The following is a 17063-nucleotide window of genomic DNA, read 5'->3' on the forward strand; positions in this document are numbered from 1 at the left end:
GGCCTTCAAGTTTGCATGGACAATTGCTGTTTTAAATTAAAAATGGACAATGAAATACATTTTTGGTAGGCTTATAGAAAAGTGCCAAGGCCATCTTGGTAGAAGCATTTTCCTAATGTGCTTCTTACCACAATGTCATAACATCAGGTTATAGCTTATTGCCAACTGCAGTGCTGCCATCATTATACCTTTTCTGATGCTTCAGCCCTGCTACAAAACTATAGCAACACTGTGTGTACACATCAGCCAGAATGCAGGATTCACATACACAACCAACCCTTCACTCCACATTTATGTCTTACTTTTGATGACTTGATACATTGAAGTAGATATTTGATTGACATTTTGATACAGTCCGTTCTAGCTTTCATAGTTAAAGAGCACTTTAAGCAAAATTCACAGACTGACAATAACAACATGACTTAGAATTTCTTTTTGCCTTTTGATGGGTAGAAAACAACAAACTATACTCTGATGAGAGAATCTCACTTTTGCATGTTCTCTAAGTACATCTTTCAAATGCAGCTGGAGCTTCAAATTCTTGGCTTAAGACAGTGACAGATAGCAACAGTTAGCAAGCAGTGATCAGAGGGCTGAGAAAACGAGGAGGCGCTTGGTGGAGAGCATAATAATTTGACTGGTCATAATACAGTGGCAGCACTTACAGTAAACAAATCAAATTTCATTATCTTTAATAAAGCAGCTTAATAAATATGCTGTCCCCATTTGATTGGGCCAGCCTGTGATCAGTCATCACGGTGTTTTGGTGGTCCTTACAATTGTAAAGATGACCACAGGCTATAAACACATTTGTAGACACTGAATTTCATTTGAGAATAAGTAATGATCTGAGACTGCTGTGCTCTGGGGGAGAACGGCTAAGTGATCTATGTTTACACCAAAGGTCAGTATTAAGTCTACAGTGTGGTTGTGGTAGTGTGTGGGCCCCTTTATGATTTGGGTGAAACCTATGGAGGCTTCAGGCTTCATTTAGACTATCATTTAGAAGTATTCATTGGGTCTAATCCACGTTTCTGTGAGGCACAGAGCATCATAATGATGATCAGTCATGATCTGCTTAAGTTAAGCAGTCCTAGTTTTAGATCAAAGGTGCTGTTACTGCAAACTTGTATAACTGGTATGATATTAATGAAGTTACTAGAGCAAACTTCAAGGATTTTTGATGCTTTGTTTCATTTGGGGAACAGACAGTCTCAATTGGGTGGAACCTATGTGGCGTCTCAAGGCAGCTCGCAGACAGTCAGTTTAGCCTGTTTGTCCGCTGCCTGGCCTCGGCCCTGGTTTGTAAGCAACTAACTGTCCTACACTGACAGCTATCTGAGAGAGGACGAGCTGTGCAATGAGAGCAGCACCCTCAGCACTGGATGGATACCGTCCCGACGTGCCCTCAAAAGTAGACCAATTATCTACAAATCCCACATTGTTCTCTGAGCACCACTTGGACAACCAGAAGTTCAGTGACCATAACCTGCTGTAGATTTCAGCGCCACATGGAACTGGGATGGGGCCGGAGCGTATTATGGCATCGGACATCGTCCTGGCTGATTTACGTACCTTTAACGTTATCTTTAGTTATTTCTGACTGCTGGACACGAATGTCATTAGTACATGAATGACTATCCTTGAATATCTGTGGCTAGCAGCTTCAGGTTCCCTCTAATGTCTGGCGCTCTGGCTCCCGGTATACAGTTAACTGCTACTGGCGCCCCTAAGGGAGAAGCTATTTTCATGTGCATAAAATAGAATCGCCTCTAACCAGAGCTCTTTCAACAGGGGTCTCAGAGGGTCACTGAGTGAGACAAACCTGTTGGACACGTGAATGGGAGACGAGTGGTGCTCGTGTGGGTTAGCTTTAGCTTTGTGAGTGGTGCTCGTGTGGGTTAGCTTTAGCTTTGTGACTATGCTGCCGAGATGCCACCCTTCGCCCTGCTGTGAGGGCTCTGCTGCTGGAGTCTAGGGTGTGCCAGCTCTCCCTGAGGCACCCGGAGCTTCTAACAGCGAGTCTGAGCTCTGCTGACCAGCTCTGCTCTTTTCTAACTTCCAGATGCAGCTCAAACTCTAGAAACACAGAAGCAGAACTAAACATGCTGCACTCAGAGCAAAGCAAAAGCTCATGGTCTGCCACACTAATACTCACACTGTTTCATCGGCTGAATTGAGTCCTTTCCAGGGGTCTCGCGAATCCGATGAGAGAAGTGACTTTCAAAGGTCAGAGGTTGTAATTAATTCTGAGTTATATGCAACAGTGAATTGAAAATGTAAAAAAGCCACAAAAGACTAGCAAGATAGAGCGGAGAAAACAGCAAACACAGAAGAAAATAATATTTGGGACACATTTCCAAAGAACTGTTTTAATGTGATGGGTGAGGTAGAATTCTTGCTGGTGTGACTCCAAGATTGAAAAATTCCCTGTTAAACTGTCCAGATTTCATAAACCGGCTCTCCTAGCTTGAAAGCTTGGCTTATAAGCATAATTTTTCCCCTCACAAGGGTTTTATTTGGAATAATGGGTCTATTTTAAGAATAAATCTCTTTTTTTTTTTTAAATGGTTTGATAATATTATTATATCAGTGAAACAACTTTTGAATGCTGATGGCTTTTTGTTGACATGTAGTGAATTTGGAGACTCAGTCACAACTAAAGAATGTAGTTTTTGATGCTAAACCACAACAAATCTCACAGCTTCTTAAGGGTTCAGTAAACAGTGATATGGAGGTCATAGGGATGGTCTTTTTATTAGGGTCACTGATAACCTTAAATATAAATGAACAAACAGGTATATTAGGAAAGTAATATCTAATGAAAGAATTTATAAACAACCATGTTGGTCTTTTGTTTTTGGGAACATAAATTGGAGTAAAAGATGGGCAATTTGTTATAAATATTGTATGAATAATAAAATAAAGGAAGTGACGTTTAAAATTTGACACATCTACCCTGTTAAAGGTGTTTTAGAGAGATTTAGAGTTATTAATGAATATCCTGCACCTTTTGTGGTTTGGAAAAGGAATCAATTATCCATCTGTTTTCCAGTGCACTCATACTGAAGTGTTCTGGATTGATGTGGCGTCTTTGTGAGAAGAAAGCCTGGACACTATGTTACACTGGACGCTTCAGATGTTATTATTTATTCTTCTATGGACAGATTAGATATTAAAGTATTCCTTTTTGTACAATACTTAATTATTATGGGTTTCCTCTGTGAGCTCAAGGAATATGGCACTTCTTTAAAAATATAAAAAACAAGAAAGCAGAAAGGACTGTGGAATTCTATGTTGATTATGATTTATTTTACATGTAAGCACCACCCTGTCTGGCTGTTGTTGTAAGTTATGTTATTGTATAATAAAAAAAACAGCAAACACTCCCACCAGTAACTTTGAAAAACAGGAATCTAGGTCACAGCTTCTGTCTATAATGAATCCTGAAACCACGCCCCCTACCAGAGCCTGATGTAAAATTATTTTAATCAAAGTGACTTCCACTGTTTCTACCTTTATGTACTTTAGGCCATGTGTACAGATGCAGGATGTGAAGCAGTGTCAGAAACCACCTAATCAAGACTGTTAGAGATACTGAACACCTCCACACAGGAACCTCACGGGTTTCAGCTGAGTGGTGTACAGACAGATCAGTGTGACTGGAATGTGTTCTGACTGGTTTCTGCAGCTTCCGTTTAAACATGAAACTGTGGACAGATTATCATTCAGTGTGGAGTGTACATGTAATGGACAACAGGGCTCTTTACTGAGGACTGAGTCCACAAAATATGGCACTGCCCTCAGGTATTGTCATGTTTATGTGATTATGGTTTGTATTTCTTCATTAGAGTGAATTTAGTTTCAGTGCCAGGCAGAGCGTTGTACATTTGAGTGTTGTACGTTTTGAGTGTGGTACATTTTGAGTGTGGTACGTTTTGAGTGTGGTACGTTTGAGCAGTGTATGAATTCATTTTGTTCATTTGAGTTTGGCCTGAGAGCTGCCTCTTCACGTGACTTAGCAGTAATGGACACGAGCTGGACAGCGGTAGCCTCCCAGCCATTTGGCATACCTCTTGCAGCATGAGGAAGAAAGAGTACCCGTAGTCTAGAAACACTGCAACAGGGCCAGTTTACCCGCTTATCTACTAAGAACTTCCATTCAAATGAACACAGGCACAAGTTTGTAATTAATATTTGGCCAGCACCATATCAACATCTGTGTGACTTATATTTTGTATGAAAGCTCATTTCTGCCGGGTTGGAGAAAAACTGTATCAAAATACAGTCAGAACAATGTCATGACTTGCCAAGGTAGTACATGATTATTTCAACATATGTAATTACTCTGACTTATGTTTAAATAAATTCTAGAAAATAATATATTGACAATCTGTTCTGAAACATTCATTTTCGGCTGGTGTGCTGAGCTTGAACTTGAGTTCAGTGCATTTGTAAACCGTGTGATATTGTACATTTCTAATTCTTTCATTTGACTGAGCACATCCTGGTCATTTTGAACTTGTGGTGAGCGCAACCTCTTAGCAATGAGCAGCGCATCAAAGACATTTCTGCAACAGAAGCCACACGAAGTAATGAGCAGCTTTAGTAAAGCAGGGATTGCAGAGCTATAAAGAGCTTTAATCTGTTCTTTTAACAATCACTTGGAAAAGAGTACTGTCTAATCATTATTCTGACAACCTGTTTGGTTTTAGATTTCTTTAATCAAATTAAGAATAACATGATATGGCAGGTATTTACAAGTGTTTATGTCCATCAAAAATGAATAAATGTGCTTGAAAAACTCTTTTTCTCTTTGAGCTCAAACAATATCTGCTGTTAGCAGTGAAAAGCTGATCTCTTAGGTGTTAAACACTGCACAGTCAGTACTTCCCATCAGTGTGCTGTGGTGGTGGAGAGGTGGAGTCGCTGTCTCTCCTGCCAGCACATGATGAGAGATCCTCCCCTGTAAGTTTGAGGTTTATATGTTTCAAGTTTATTTCAGGACATTCATGCATTGAAATGCTTGTGGTGAGGCTCAGATAATCACGCTACAGCAGGGCAGCATTATATACATACTAAACACAGTGCAGACAAAACAAAGTAAAAATACAAAAGAAAATACTAAAACTGAAATAACACAGAAAGCGGGTTGTTCTGGCCTGGATGCTGCGGAATCTCCTGCCTGATGGCAGGATGGTGAACAGGCTGTGTGCTGGGTGACGCTGTCTGACTGAATCTTTTTGATTTTCCTGAGGCAGCTGGACTGCTAGATGTCCTGTAAGGCTGGTAGCTTGTTGCCTATGATTGCTTCTGCCGTCCTCACCACTCCTTTAAGGGCCCTGCAGTCGCAGGTGGTGCAGCTGCTGTACCAGACAGTGATGCAGCCTGTGAATGGTACATCTGCAGAAGCTGGTGAGGATCTGAGGAGGCAGACCAAACTTCCTAAGCCTACGTAGGAAGAAGAGACGCTGACAGGCAGATCTCACAATAGTGTTGGTGTGGAGGGACCAGGTGAGGTCATCAGTGAGGTGTACGCCGAGGAACTTCACACTGCTGACTCTCTCCACTTCGGCTCCATTGATGAACAGGGGAGAGTGACCACCCCTCTGCAGCTTCCTGTAGTCCACCATCATCTCCGTTGTTTTGCTGATGTTGAGGCAGAGGTTGCTGTCATGGCTCCACTCTGACAGAGCGCTGACCTCGTCTCTGTAGGCTGTTTCATCTCCATCAGTGATGAGGCCTAGGATGGTGGTTTCATCAGCAAACTTGAAGATGATGTTAGACGTGTGTTTGGCTACACAGTCATGTGTATACAGGGAGTACAGGAGGGGGCTGAGCACACATCCCTGAGGAGCCCCTGTGCTCAGAGTCAGTGTGGAGGAGAAGCTGTTCCCAACGTTCACCACCTGGGGTCGCTCGTCAGGAAGTCCAGTGTCCAGTTGCAGAGATGAGGGTTCACCAAATCTGTGAACTTAGGAATGAGTCTAAACTAGACTTCACTATGACAATAAATCCTATAAACTAGACTTCACTATGACAATAAATCCAATAATCTAGACTTCACTACAACAATAAATCCTATAAACTACACTTCACTATGCTAATAAATCCCATAAACTACACTTCAATACGACAATAAATCTAATAAACTAGACTTCACTACGCCAATAAATCCCATAAACTACACTTCACTACGCCAATAAATCCCATAAACTACACTTCAATACGACAATAAATCCAATACACTAGACTTCACTACGACAATAAATCCAATACACTAGACTTCACTACGACAATAAATCCAATACACTAGACTTCACTACGACAATGAATCAAATACACTAGACTTCACTACGGCAACTAATCCAATACACTAGACTTCACTACGACAACAAATCCAATACGCTAGACTTCACTACGACAACTAATCCAATACGCTAGACTTCACTACGACAACTAATCCAATACGCTAGACTTCACTACGACAACTAATCCAATACACTAGACTTCACTACGGCAACTAATCCAATACACTAGACTTCACTACGGCAACTAATCCCATAAACTAGACTTCACTACGACAATAAATCCAATAAACTAGACTTCACTACGACAATAAATCCCATAAACTAGACTACACTACGACAACAAATCCAATACACTAGACTTCACTACGACAACAAATCCAATACACTAGACTTCACTACGGCAACTAATCCAATACGCTAGACTTCACTACGACAACTAATCCAATACGCTAGACTTCACTACGACAATAAATCCAATACGCTAGACTTCACTACGACAATAAATCCAATACGCTAGACTTCACTACGACAATAAATCCAATACACTAGACTTCACTACGACAACAAATCCAATACACTACACTACACTACGACAATAACTCCAATAAACTAGACTACACTATGACAATAAATCCAACAAACTAGACTACACTATGACAATAAATCCAATAAACTAGACTTCACTACGACAGTAAATCCAATGCTTCTGGTGTTTATTAGTGAGATCCCAGAATCCTCCATTAAACTTGAGTCTGTTGTGCTTCGTCATGTCCAGTGATGAAAGATGGAGAGCACTGAAAGTGACTTACTGGACGCTCTAAAAGAGCTGCAGGAGACGGATCTGAAAGAGTTCCAGTGGCGTCTGACCAATGGTGTGGACGGTTCTAAACGGATTCCCAGGAGTCAGACGGAGAACATTGACAGACCCGACACTGTGGACAGGATGGTGCAGTATTATGGCCCAAATGGAGCTGTGGACATCACCCTGAAGATCCTGGAGAAGTTAAATCTGAACCAGCTCGCTGAGAAGCTCAGACAGAAGATGAATCTCAGAAAGCGTAGTAAAGGTAAAATTATATTCACTATTTACACTATTTAAAATCCACTTTTTCTCCATTATTTATATTTTTGTTCATTCTCTTCTTCATATTTTCCAGCCAGCAAAATAAAATGATCTTTATTGTGTAGTCTAAATCTCACAACTTATTGCAATTCATATTTACAAGACAATGTTTGGAATTAGAGCTTGAGCCAGTTTTGGCCATATTTGTTCTATTGCAAAAGTAACCAAATGACTCGCCAAAAGGGCAAGAAGTCACAACGATAAACACTGCAGAGCTGAGATTTCAAAAACTTTCCTTTATTTGCCAGACATGGTGCTCATAAGATGAACAAGTCAACTGTTTCTCCCATAGACAGAAACAGACAGACACCCTGTTCACAAAACATTTGTGGTGACAAAACAAAACTTTAGCAAAAGAAAAGAAGAAAAATAACAGTGCAAGTTAAACAGCCACAGTAAAAGTCTTATTCCATTCATTTTTAGCTCACTGCACTGTTATTTTGACAGCCTTGTCTTGTCAGTCAGGCCATGTGGGTGGACCCTCAGAAGAAAAGAGCCTTTAACTGATGAGAACCAAAGAGGAGAGGTGTCCCGTCTCATCTGCAAAGGCAGCGGGACTGATAGACGGGCTGTTAGCTTACCAGCTAAGCTAGCAGCAGCACTACATTAGTTAACGCCATTAAACATTTAACTATGTGAAGAAAACGTGTGTTTATTTTTCACTCATTTGTATCAATTAAAGTGATTGTAAGTTTGGAAATACAGTGTAATCACTATAGTGTAACTGTTGAGTTAAACTTTATTTTAACTAGTCTGTTCCAAAACCCAGTACAGACCACCAGAGCTGGTCACCACCAAAACCAGCATATGCTGTGTTTTGGATGCTGGTCAGCCAGCATAATCATGCTAAGCCTGTAATGACCTAATGCAATGCTCTGTTGTATGATGTATGATATATGTAACCCTTCCATCGGGTTTTCGTCTGCCCTGGTCAATGATGGACACCAAACTGGGAGGATGCAGTTTTATTTGCTTTCTGTTATGAGTATGGTGACCACAGTGTGAGCCTCTGGTGGAACATTTCCATCAGGGTCAATTGTTACAAAATCAATATGAATTATATTTTATAGCTACATCATCCTTTTTTAATTAGTGGAACGTCAACAAAAAGTAAAATATGAAATAATGCCATCTGGTGGCGAACACAAAATATGGCATCCAGACCACCAACTAGGTAACCCAGATAGCATTGCTGTGCTCATTAATGTTGTTCTTTATATACATTAAAACATGAATAGAACATACCTGTAATAAGTACGGCAACCACAGTGTGAGTCTCTGTTCATGCTTTGGCCAGCATACAACTAAAGAAACAGGCTAACATTAGCACAGTTCAGGTTTAGCTTCGAATTTAAATGAACTTAATTTAATTTACATAACTCTTTAAATGAAGCATTTTGGAAAAGCTCAGCTGAATATACTGGTCTCTGTTACATGTATTTCAAGACAAAGTAGGGAAAAACTTTAATATTACAACACTTTACAGAGTTATTTGCAGTTTTGCTGAGCTGAACATATAAAGCTGTTCTCACCACAGCAGCGTGCAAACACTTTACTGCTGAGGCTGCACCGAATCACCAATACATATATAGGAGCTGTAATACGCTGACCGACCAGCAGGTGGGGCCAAACACCTTTAGTAGGAATTTCATAACATAACATTAATACAACTATTGTACACTGTTACACATATATAGTTAAAGTTACAGCATCACTGTCTACAGTCGTCTTACAAACAGATATTATAATGAATTATGGAACTTGAATTTATTAGGTCAAACTCCTGCTTTCTAAAGTCTTATGCATGTAACTGCTAAATTATACAGGCTTATAAAGGCATTATAAGCTATTGTATGATTATGGCATGATGTGGTGAATTCTGACTCCCACACAGAGTCTGACTGCCCTTTATGTGTGATGGTTTGACCATCCATATTTATCCATAGATAATGAGTCCTAAATCAGACTCAGGTGTGTGATGATGAAGAAGTGGAGAAAGGGGGGATCTGGATCTTGTGTGAGCCAATCCAGCCCAGAGGACTCCACATATCAATAGATCCACAGCAGTTACTGACGTTCACACAGTTCAGATCCACAGCAGATACTGACGTTCACACAGTTCAGATCCACAGCAGATACTGACGTTCATGCAGTTCAGATCCACAGCAGATACTGACATTCACACAGTTCAGATCAACAGCAGATACTGACATTCACACAGTTCAGATCCACAGCAGTTACTGACATTCACACAGTTCAGATCCACAGCAGTTACTGACGTTCACGCAGTTCAGATCCACAACAGATACTGACATTCACACAGTTCAGATCCACAGCAGTTACTGACATTCACACAGTTCAGATCCACAGCAGATACTGACATTCACACAGTTCTGATCCACAGCAGATACTGACATTCACACAGTTCAGACTAATTTATAATATTTACTGTCTGCATTATTGTCTTTTACTCTTTCACTGTTTTGTGTTCTCCTCCATTGGTGAGTGACAGCTTCAGTAATGTGTGAGCATTTTTTTACAGCTTTCAGTAACAACAATCCACAACAATCCACAACAATCACTGGAACAGCAGTTCGGTAAATCTGATCTGATTTTCCTTTTTAAAAATAATGTTTTGACTATGTTTCACTGCTTATATCACACATAATACTAAATGATTATGAACAGATTTATACAGTTTATAGCTTTTACTGTCACTGTATTTACAAGAAAATGTCACATTTCTTCATTATTTTTGTTTGTGTTAAATTTTTAGATTGAAGATGGAGAAACACAGTCAGGCAATTGAAGATTTAAGGTAAGAACGTGCCTTAATACTGAATTATCATGAGTCACTTTTAGGAACTTCATTTCACAAAATACTAAATGATTATAGAAAACTGAATAGAGTTTAAATCATACAAATATTAATACAAACCTGCCTTAAAAACAGCATGTTCAATCTTTAGTACTGTAAAGTACCTTTTAATAAAATAATAAATAAAAGAGCTCATTATTGTTATTTGTTCATTCACACCTAGATCTGAGAAAGTGAGGCTGGAGCAGAAGGTGGATGATTTAAGGTAGGAAAGTGCCTCATGAATTATCATGAGTCACTTCTACAGACCTCATTTCACTAAATACTAAATGATTATAGAGAAATTTACAGAGTTTAGCATATAACCAGCATATTCAATCATTTTACTGGAACTATAAATCATCTTTTAATAAAATAAAAATATAGCATCTTATTATTGTTATTTGTTTATTTTACACTTACAGTATGAATCTGGAGGAGGAAGTGAAGGATTTAAGGTAAGAAAGTGGCACAACTAAGGATTAATGTGTATTTATATCATTTAGAAGAGAGAACAGAGACCTGCTACAACAAAGCAGATCAATCAGTGTGAACTCTATCTTTAATATAGGGGGTGGGGTGATGGATTTTCTGCAGTGGAAAGGTTCAGACAGTACGGTGAAAAGGCCCGATCTGAACAATGCAGGCTAAGCGGAATCAGAAAGCTCAGGCTTTAGAAACACTAAAGGGAAACACTGTCAGTGGAGAAACACTTTAGTACTTAAGTTTGGACTTAAAGACTTCAGTAACTGCAGGGACAAAGGCTGAGGAATGTAGTGTCAGACGAATCTGGGAGATATTTGCTTAAAAGACCATGAAAACTGCAGAAACAGCTCCTAAATCCCTCTTAGAGATGAGATATGATGTGATGGTCTCTGACGTTTTCAATTCAGTGACTGTCTCAACTTCAAAGGCTCTAATGTTTCCCATCTGACTGATACAACCTGCTGCACGGATGTGCCTTCACAAGGCTGCACAACCAATCAGAATGAGGAGGATGAAATCACAATAGTATTGGTCAGCTTAAAGAAAATGGCTCCAGTGTACAAGAGACTCCATTTTCACAGCTAATGTCAGATTTATTAATAGAGCTCATTTAAAAACAGCAGCTGTGGATGAAAGTGCTGTACAGTCAATGTAGCAGGAAACAGTTTAAATAACAAAAACGACCATAAATACAAGCAGTAAGTGAATGTGCATTCATTAGCTGTTCATGGAACCTCTCAGTATGCAGTCCACAGAGGTGTGGCTGTGAGTGAAGGGGGCATCATTAGGCTGAAGACACCAACAGAACGTATCAGAGAGACAGCAGATACTTTAGGAGTGGCCAAATCAACAACCTGGTACAGTCTTAAAGGAGAAATGAGCTGGTGAGCTCAGCAGCACCAAAAGGCCTGGAGGACCACGGAAGACAGTTACAGTGGATGATCACAGAATTATTTCTGTGGTGAAGAAAAAACTCCTTCACAACATCCAGTCAAGTCAAGGATCTTCTAGAGGAGGAGGATGCATCACTGTCAAAGACTACAATCAACAGACGTCATGAATATAAATAGAGAGAGCTTACCTCAAGATGAAAACCTCTGGGAGCACTCAAGAACTGAAAGGCTGGATTAGATTAATAATAATAATAATAATAATAATAATAACAGTTCTGCTAAGCTGAGTTTTGATCAGTGATTTGAACACTGACAGATGGGTTCAGTCTCAGATGTGTATGGGGACAGAGTTCCAGAAGGCGGGGGCAGCTATGGAGAAACGGTCACCCCAGACTTCGCTAGAAAATATCTAAAAGTCTGTCCAGTTCTGGAGCAAGATTCTTCAGACAGAGGAAACTGAACTCCATAATGATGGGAAGAGAAGAGTATTGAGAGGAAAATGAAGGACCTGTAATCTGAAGCAAAGCACACCATCTGTCAAACATGGTGGAGGTAGTGTTATGGCAGGGTCATGTATGGCTGCCGGGGGAACTGGGTCATTAGTTAAAACTAATCCTTGTATTTATAAGAATGTTAGTTGGTCCAGTTACTTTTGAGCCTGTGAAAATGGAGGAACTGTGTAATAAATGGTTCATGCAATATTTTTTTGTTAAACACCTTGAATTCATCAGCCAATCAGTCAATCAGTCAGTCAATCAATCAAACAATCAATCAATCAATCAATCAATCAACCAATCACTCAAACAATCAACCTTATTTTTCACTCAGAAATACACTGAGAGCTACAGATGCATCACTTGTGTTGTTCCTAATTCAGGTCTCTGTTAGGATTAATATGTCTGGATCAGACTTTGTACAGGTGTAGTAAAATATTTGTGAATACTTAATCAGTTTTCATCTCCATCAGTTGTTTTCAACACCGTCAGCTGAAGGTTTTTAACAGCGATGTAAAATCCAGAAAGTAAAAATCCTCTCCAGGATTTTGTACCAACTGCCTGAACCCCTTTGCTGCTGGTTTGAGCTTCTACAGAGGCCAGGCAGGAGGAATGAAGTGCTGGGGAAGAATTTCACATTCTGGACCTGAATTTAGCACCTCTGAAAATGAATATATGAAATTAAATATAAATTAGAAATTTGATTTTTCAAAATAATTAGACATTTTCATTTCATTACTGAATGCATTATAACATAGCTGAGGACTTTACAGTCTTGTTGAACTGATCAAATTAAAATAGAATAGCTTTCTGGTGTGGCTGAGAGTTGAATTAGATGAAGTTATGAAGTGAATAAACGTCTTGTTAGCTGAGACTTCTGTCTATAAATATATCCATTTTAAATTATTGCAGTATTTAAAAAAATGAAGACCTAAAATATGTTTTATCCTTTACCTAAAGAATCAGTGAGCTATGAAAACTGATATCATGTTTTCTGATGACATCACATACAGGTAACATGTACAAAGAGAAAGCCAAAAGCCAGATGGATTATTAATATATAAGTTAAAGCCACCAGAGAGAAAACATTTTATCACAGTCTGTGGACACAACTGATAACAATTCAGCACTTTCTGCAAAAATGTACTATTTTGCTTTGTAGGTTATTTAGTGACCTTACATTGAGTAGAGCGAGGTTTAATGTACTGCTCACTATGTTAGGAGGTCAAACCAGATCAGACGCTTGCAGATTAAAAGACAAGGTTGTAATTTGCTTGAGGGTTCTGAGTGTCACAAAAAGCGCAGTCATCACAGTCCAGGGTCAGTGGGATTTGTAATGGTATGGATGAGCATTTATGGTCCAGGAGTCAAATGGGGGTCTGAACTGAGACTTTCAAAATACAGTCACATTTAATTAACAATTCATAAAGATGAAAAGGGTTAAGTCGTTTACTCACAGAGTACTTAATTCTTTTTGTTTTTCTTTTAAAAGAGTTGCCAAACAGCAGCAACTGCAATAATAAAAGTCACAAATTCAGTGAATATTCTGGACAAAAGGCAGGAGAGAGAGAGAAAAGCCCATGAACTTAAATAAATAAACAAAGTCTGTCCTTGTGCAGCTTTTCAGTCTCACACCTGTTCAGTCACTCTGTTAAAGACAACAGAAAGACATGCATTAGTATTACAGCACATAAACAAATAGAGTGGAAAAATCTAAACTACTTCCCACCTTCTCTAGGAAAAAATAGAAAACATTACAGTTATAGTTTTGCAACACAACTGAATCAAAGACAGACAAAACAAACTCAACCTAAAACACAAAAATAAAGCAAAACAAGCAGCTTAAACAAGTAGCACAAAACAGAGAACACAAAGGAACTTCGGCAAAAGCAAATTATAAAAAACTAAGAAAACAGATTAAACAGAAACTCATTAAACTGGAGCTACAAAGAACAAATGAGGAATAAATGAAGTCCATTACATTCTGCTTCTTATTACAGATACAGAAAGAGACAGAAATCCTATAACGTCCTCTTATCAAACCAGACATTTAGCCTTACTGTAGAACAGAGAAACATCAGCCTAATGTACCCAGACCTTACTATCCCATAATAATCAATGATGAACCTATTCAGTCACAGTAATGGCTTTGGAAACCATGAGGCCTGAACAAAAACACTGAAAATAAACTCAACCATGAGAACATTTAGAACGCCACAGTGAAAGAGCTGCTCTAGTCAAACTAGTGCAAACGTTACTGTTGACACTGAAGCTCTGGATCATTTACAAACCCCACATTTTACTCTGAGATGCTGCGTCAGTGTTTGGTCCATTTCCACAAATGAGTGATCAATGATTATGAAACAATGTGAAATAATGAAAGACTAGGACAGAGTTATGTAGGGCTCGGGACTGTGATGTCATAACACAGTGTCTTATGGGTGATCCACCATTGTGGCAGGGTTCATCAGTCTAGACTGGTTAAGAACAGTTAAATCAGTCTTTCTTTTCCACCTGCTTTCCTTGATTTGGCTGATCTGAAGCCCATGGATTCACTAAATATGCTAGCAGAGGAGACCAGCAGGTGGACCTACATGACTACAGGTGGACCTACATGACTACCAGATCAAAGATCAGAGCAACACTGAGGAAAGCAGATAGAAAAGTGAGGATCATTCAGCCATTCAGATGAAGCTTAGTTAAACATTTCATATGGATCATCACAGTGAGACTGCAGATACAGATCAGACTCATTTACTGCTTTCAGCATCATTTAGTGGCTTTATCATGTAGGAATCAGCTAATTAACTCTTCACAGACGCCTGATGGGCACCAGACTGTAACTGAGGACCGTCTAAGGTGGAAAGGAAAACTGGAATAAGAAGGAAATCTCAGCTTTGTGGTTGGGCATCATTCAGTGTGCTCAAATCTGAATTAGAAGAATAAGAGCTGCAGCCTTTTCCTCTAAAACATTAGCCTGCAGGGCTACAGTTAGAGTTTAAGGAGTGATCTACGATTAAGATTAAGGATTAAGATTAACTTGATATAATTGGTTCAGTTTTTATCAACCAAGCTCAAATATCTTCCATAATTATGAGATTCATAACTGATATATTTTCACAGATTAAGAGTGAAGGACCTGGAGGACATCATAAAGAGGTATGATGGTGCCCCATATATCAAAACCTGTCCTGACATTTTGATGATGTCAAGCTTTCAGAGCAAATGTGTCTTTTTCTTTTCTTTTTAAAGAACGGAAGAAAAAGCAGATCACAAATCAGTAAGTAGTGGAGTTTTGCCTGAAGACCTTGTTCATCCTGGCAGAGTATCTACATTAAAGGCTATATATGAGGAAAGACATAGGAAACACTTCAGTCTACAAGAGACAGAAGGATCAAAAATGAATTCAGACAAATCAGAAGACGTCAGGAAGCAGACAGACATGACCAAGGTGGGAATGTATCCATCTATATTGGTAACAGTATTTTAGATGAACCAGAACTAGCATGGAGTAAAATTAAGAACTACAATAGCTTTAACTGTAAAGGCCTTCCTTAGGCTGGGTCATCTGCTCGGCCAACAGAGGGAGGCACAGAGCTCCTCCTTAGTAATCAATGGTAACCAGCTTCATCTGAGCTGACCTGGCCTTTCATAAGGGATCTCAGTCTTGAGGTATCATGGTGTGAGGTTATTTGTCTCTAAACTCAGCCATCAATCTCTTTAGAGTTGCTCCTCTAAGTTTTCTTTTGGGTTCTCGAAGTCTCTAGTCACTGAAAGCGCTAGCGTAAGTATTAGAAGTGTGATGATCCATTAGTTCTTGATGCTTTGATAATCACGATGCTTTGATAATTAGTCCCGAAGCAACTGCATTGATCATAGAATGGACATACTGAGTACTGAATCATATGCTTCAATCAAAAATCTATTTTTAAGTGATACGAATCAAACAAATTGTGATTTATTAATAAAAACTTGTTTACCTTGCTGAAAAAACAGTGTAGACTAAGCTGGTCTAAGCTGTTCTATGCTGGTCATCCAGCATTGTCTATTGGTCTATATTGGTTTTAGCCTGCAGGGTAAACATGTCAAGTCAAGTCAAGTCAAGTCAAAGTTTATTGAATATAGCGCTTTTCACAACACGCATTGTCACAAAGCAGCTTTACAGAAAAATCCAGGTCCAAGCCCCCATGAGTGTCGCCACTTTTTCCAGTGGCAAGGAAAAAGTCCCTAAGAGCAAGAGGAAGAAACCTTGAGAGGAACCAAGACTCAAAAGGGGAACCCATCCTCCTCTGGTCCACACCGGATAGTAAACATTGTTAGTATAAAGTATTAAAATACAAGAAACAGGAAAAACAGGTGAAGCAATGGTTAATTAGATGCAGCAGCATCAGGAGGGTCAGTTCATGCAGGTGAGGTTTGCACAGCATTGTGCAGTGTGAAGCTCCATGGTGGTGGTCAAGCCGGTCCAGAAGCTTGGTGAGCAGTAGGCGCCCCATCAAGGCAGAAGAAGCAACAGCATCAGATGCACAGGATGGGCAGCTGTTCAACTCGGCAAAGAAAAAGGAACACACAGAGACTCAGTTCCATAAAGAGTGATTAATCACAGATTACGATATAAATAGAGTGCAGCACAGACTCTGGCATGTCGAGCTGTTACAGCCTCACTAAGAGAAAGAGCCAGAAGATAACAGAGACAAATATCTGTGATACATAAACAAATGTGAGATTGTCCTCAGAATTCAGCCTCCCAGCACAGCACTACTCAGGCAGCGTTCACAAGCTAAGTGTGGATGGAGGAAATGCAGCGTAGAGGATTTACAAACCAAACAGCAGCTCAGTGTTCTGGGTTTAATCTAATTCATCAGACTTTAATAATCCAGAGCTCTATAGGTGAATGTT

At 39.4% G+C, this 17063-nt stretch overlaps 1 protein-coding gene across 1 annotated transcript in view; it reads left to right on the forward strand.

The window, feature by feature from the left end:
• The first annotated feature begins 3704 nt into the window (after positions 1-3704).
• The window catches only part of LOC118802359 (heat shock 70 kDa protein 12B-like), a 40854-nt gene continuing 27495 nt past the window's right edge, over positions 3705-17063 (forward strand). Inside the window, exons 1-8 of the mRNA XM_036562877.1 lie at positions 3705-3807; positions 7087-7378; positions 9977-10031; positions 10211-10252; positions 10476-10517; positions 10717-10749; positions 15288-15323; positions 15417-15444. Of these exons, the coding sequence (XP_036418770.1) occupies positions 7096-7378; positions 9977-10031; positions 10211-10252; positions 10476-10517; positions 10717-10749; positions 15288-15323; positions 15417-15444 (519 nt within the window). The 5' untranslated portion in view covers positions 3705-3807; positions 7087-7095. The remainder of the gene's footprint in view (positions 3808-7086; positions 7379-9976; positions 10032-10210; positions 10253-10475; positions 10518-10716; positions 10750-15287; positions 15324-15416; positions 15445-17063) is intronic.

This window comes from Colossoma macropomum, unplaced genomic scaffold (genome assembly GCF_904425465.1).
Source record: "Colossoma macropomum unplaced genomic scaffold, Colossoma_macropomum, whole genome shotgun sequence".
Taxonomy (NCBI): domain Eukaryota; kingdom Metazoa; phylum Chordata; class Actinopteri; order Characiformes; family Serrasalmidae; genus Colossoma; species Colossoma macropomum.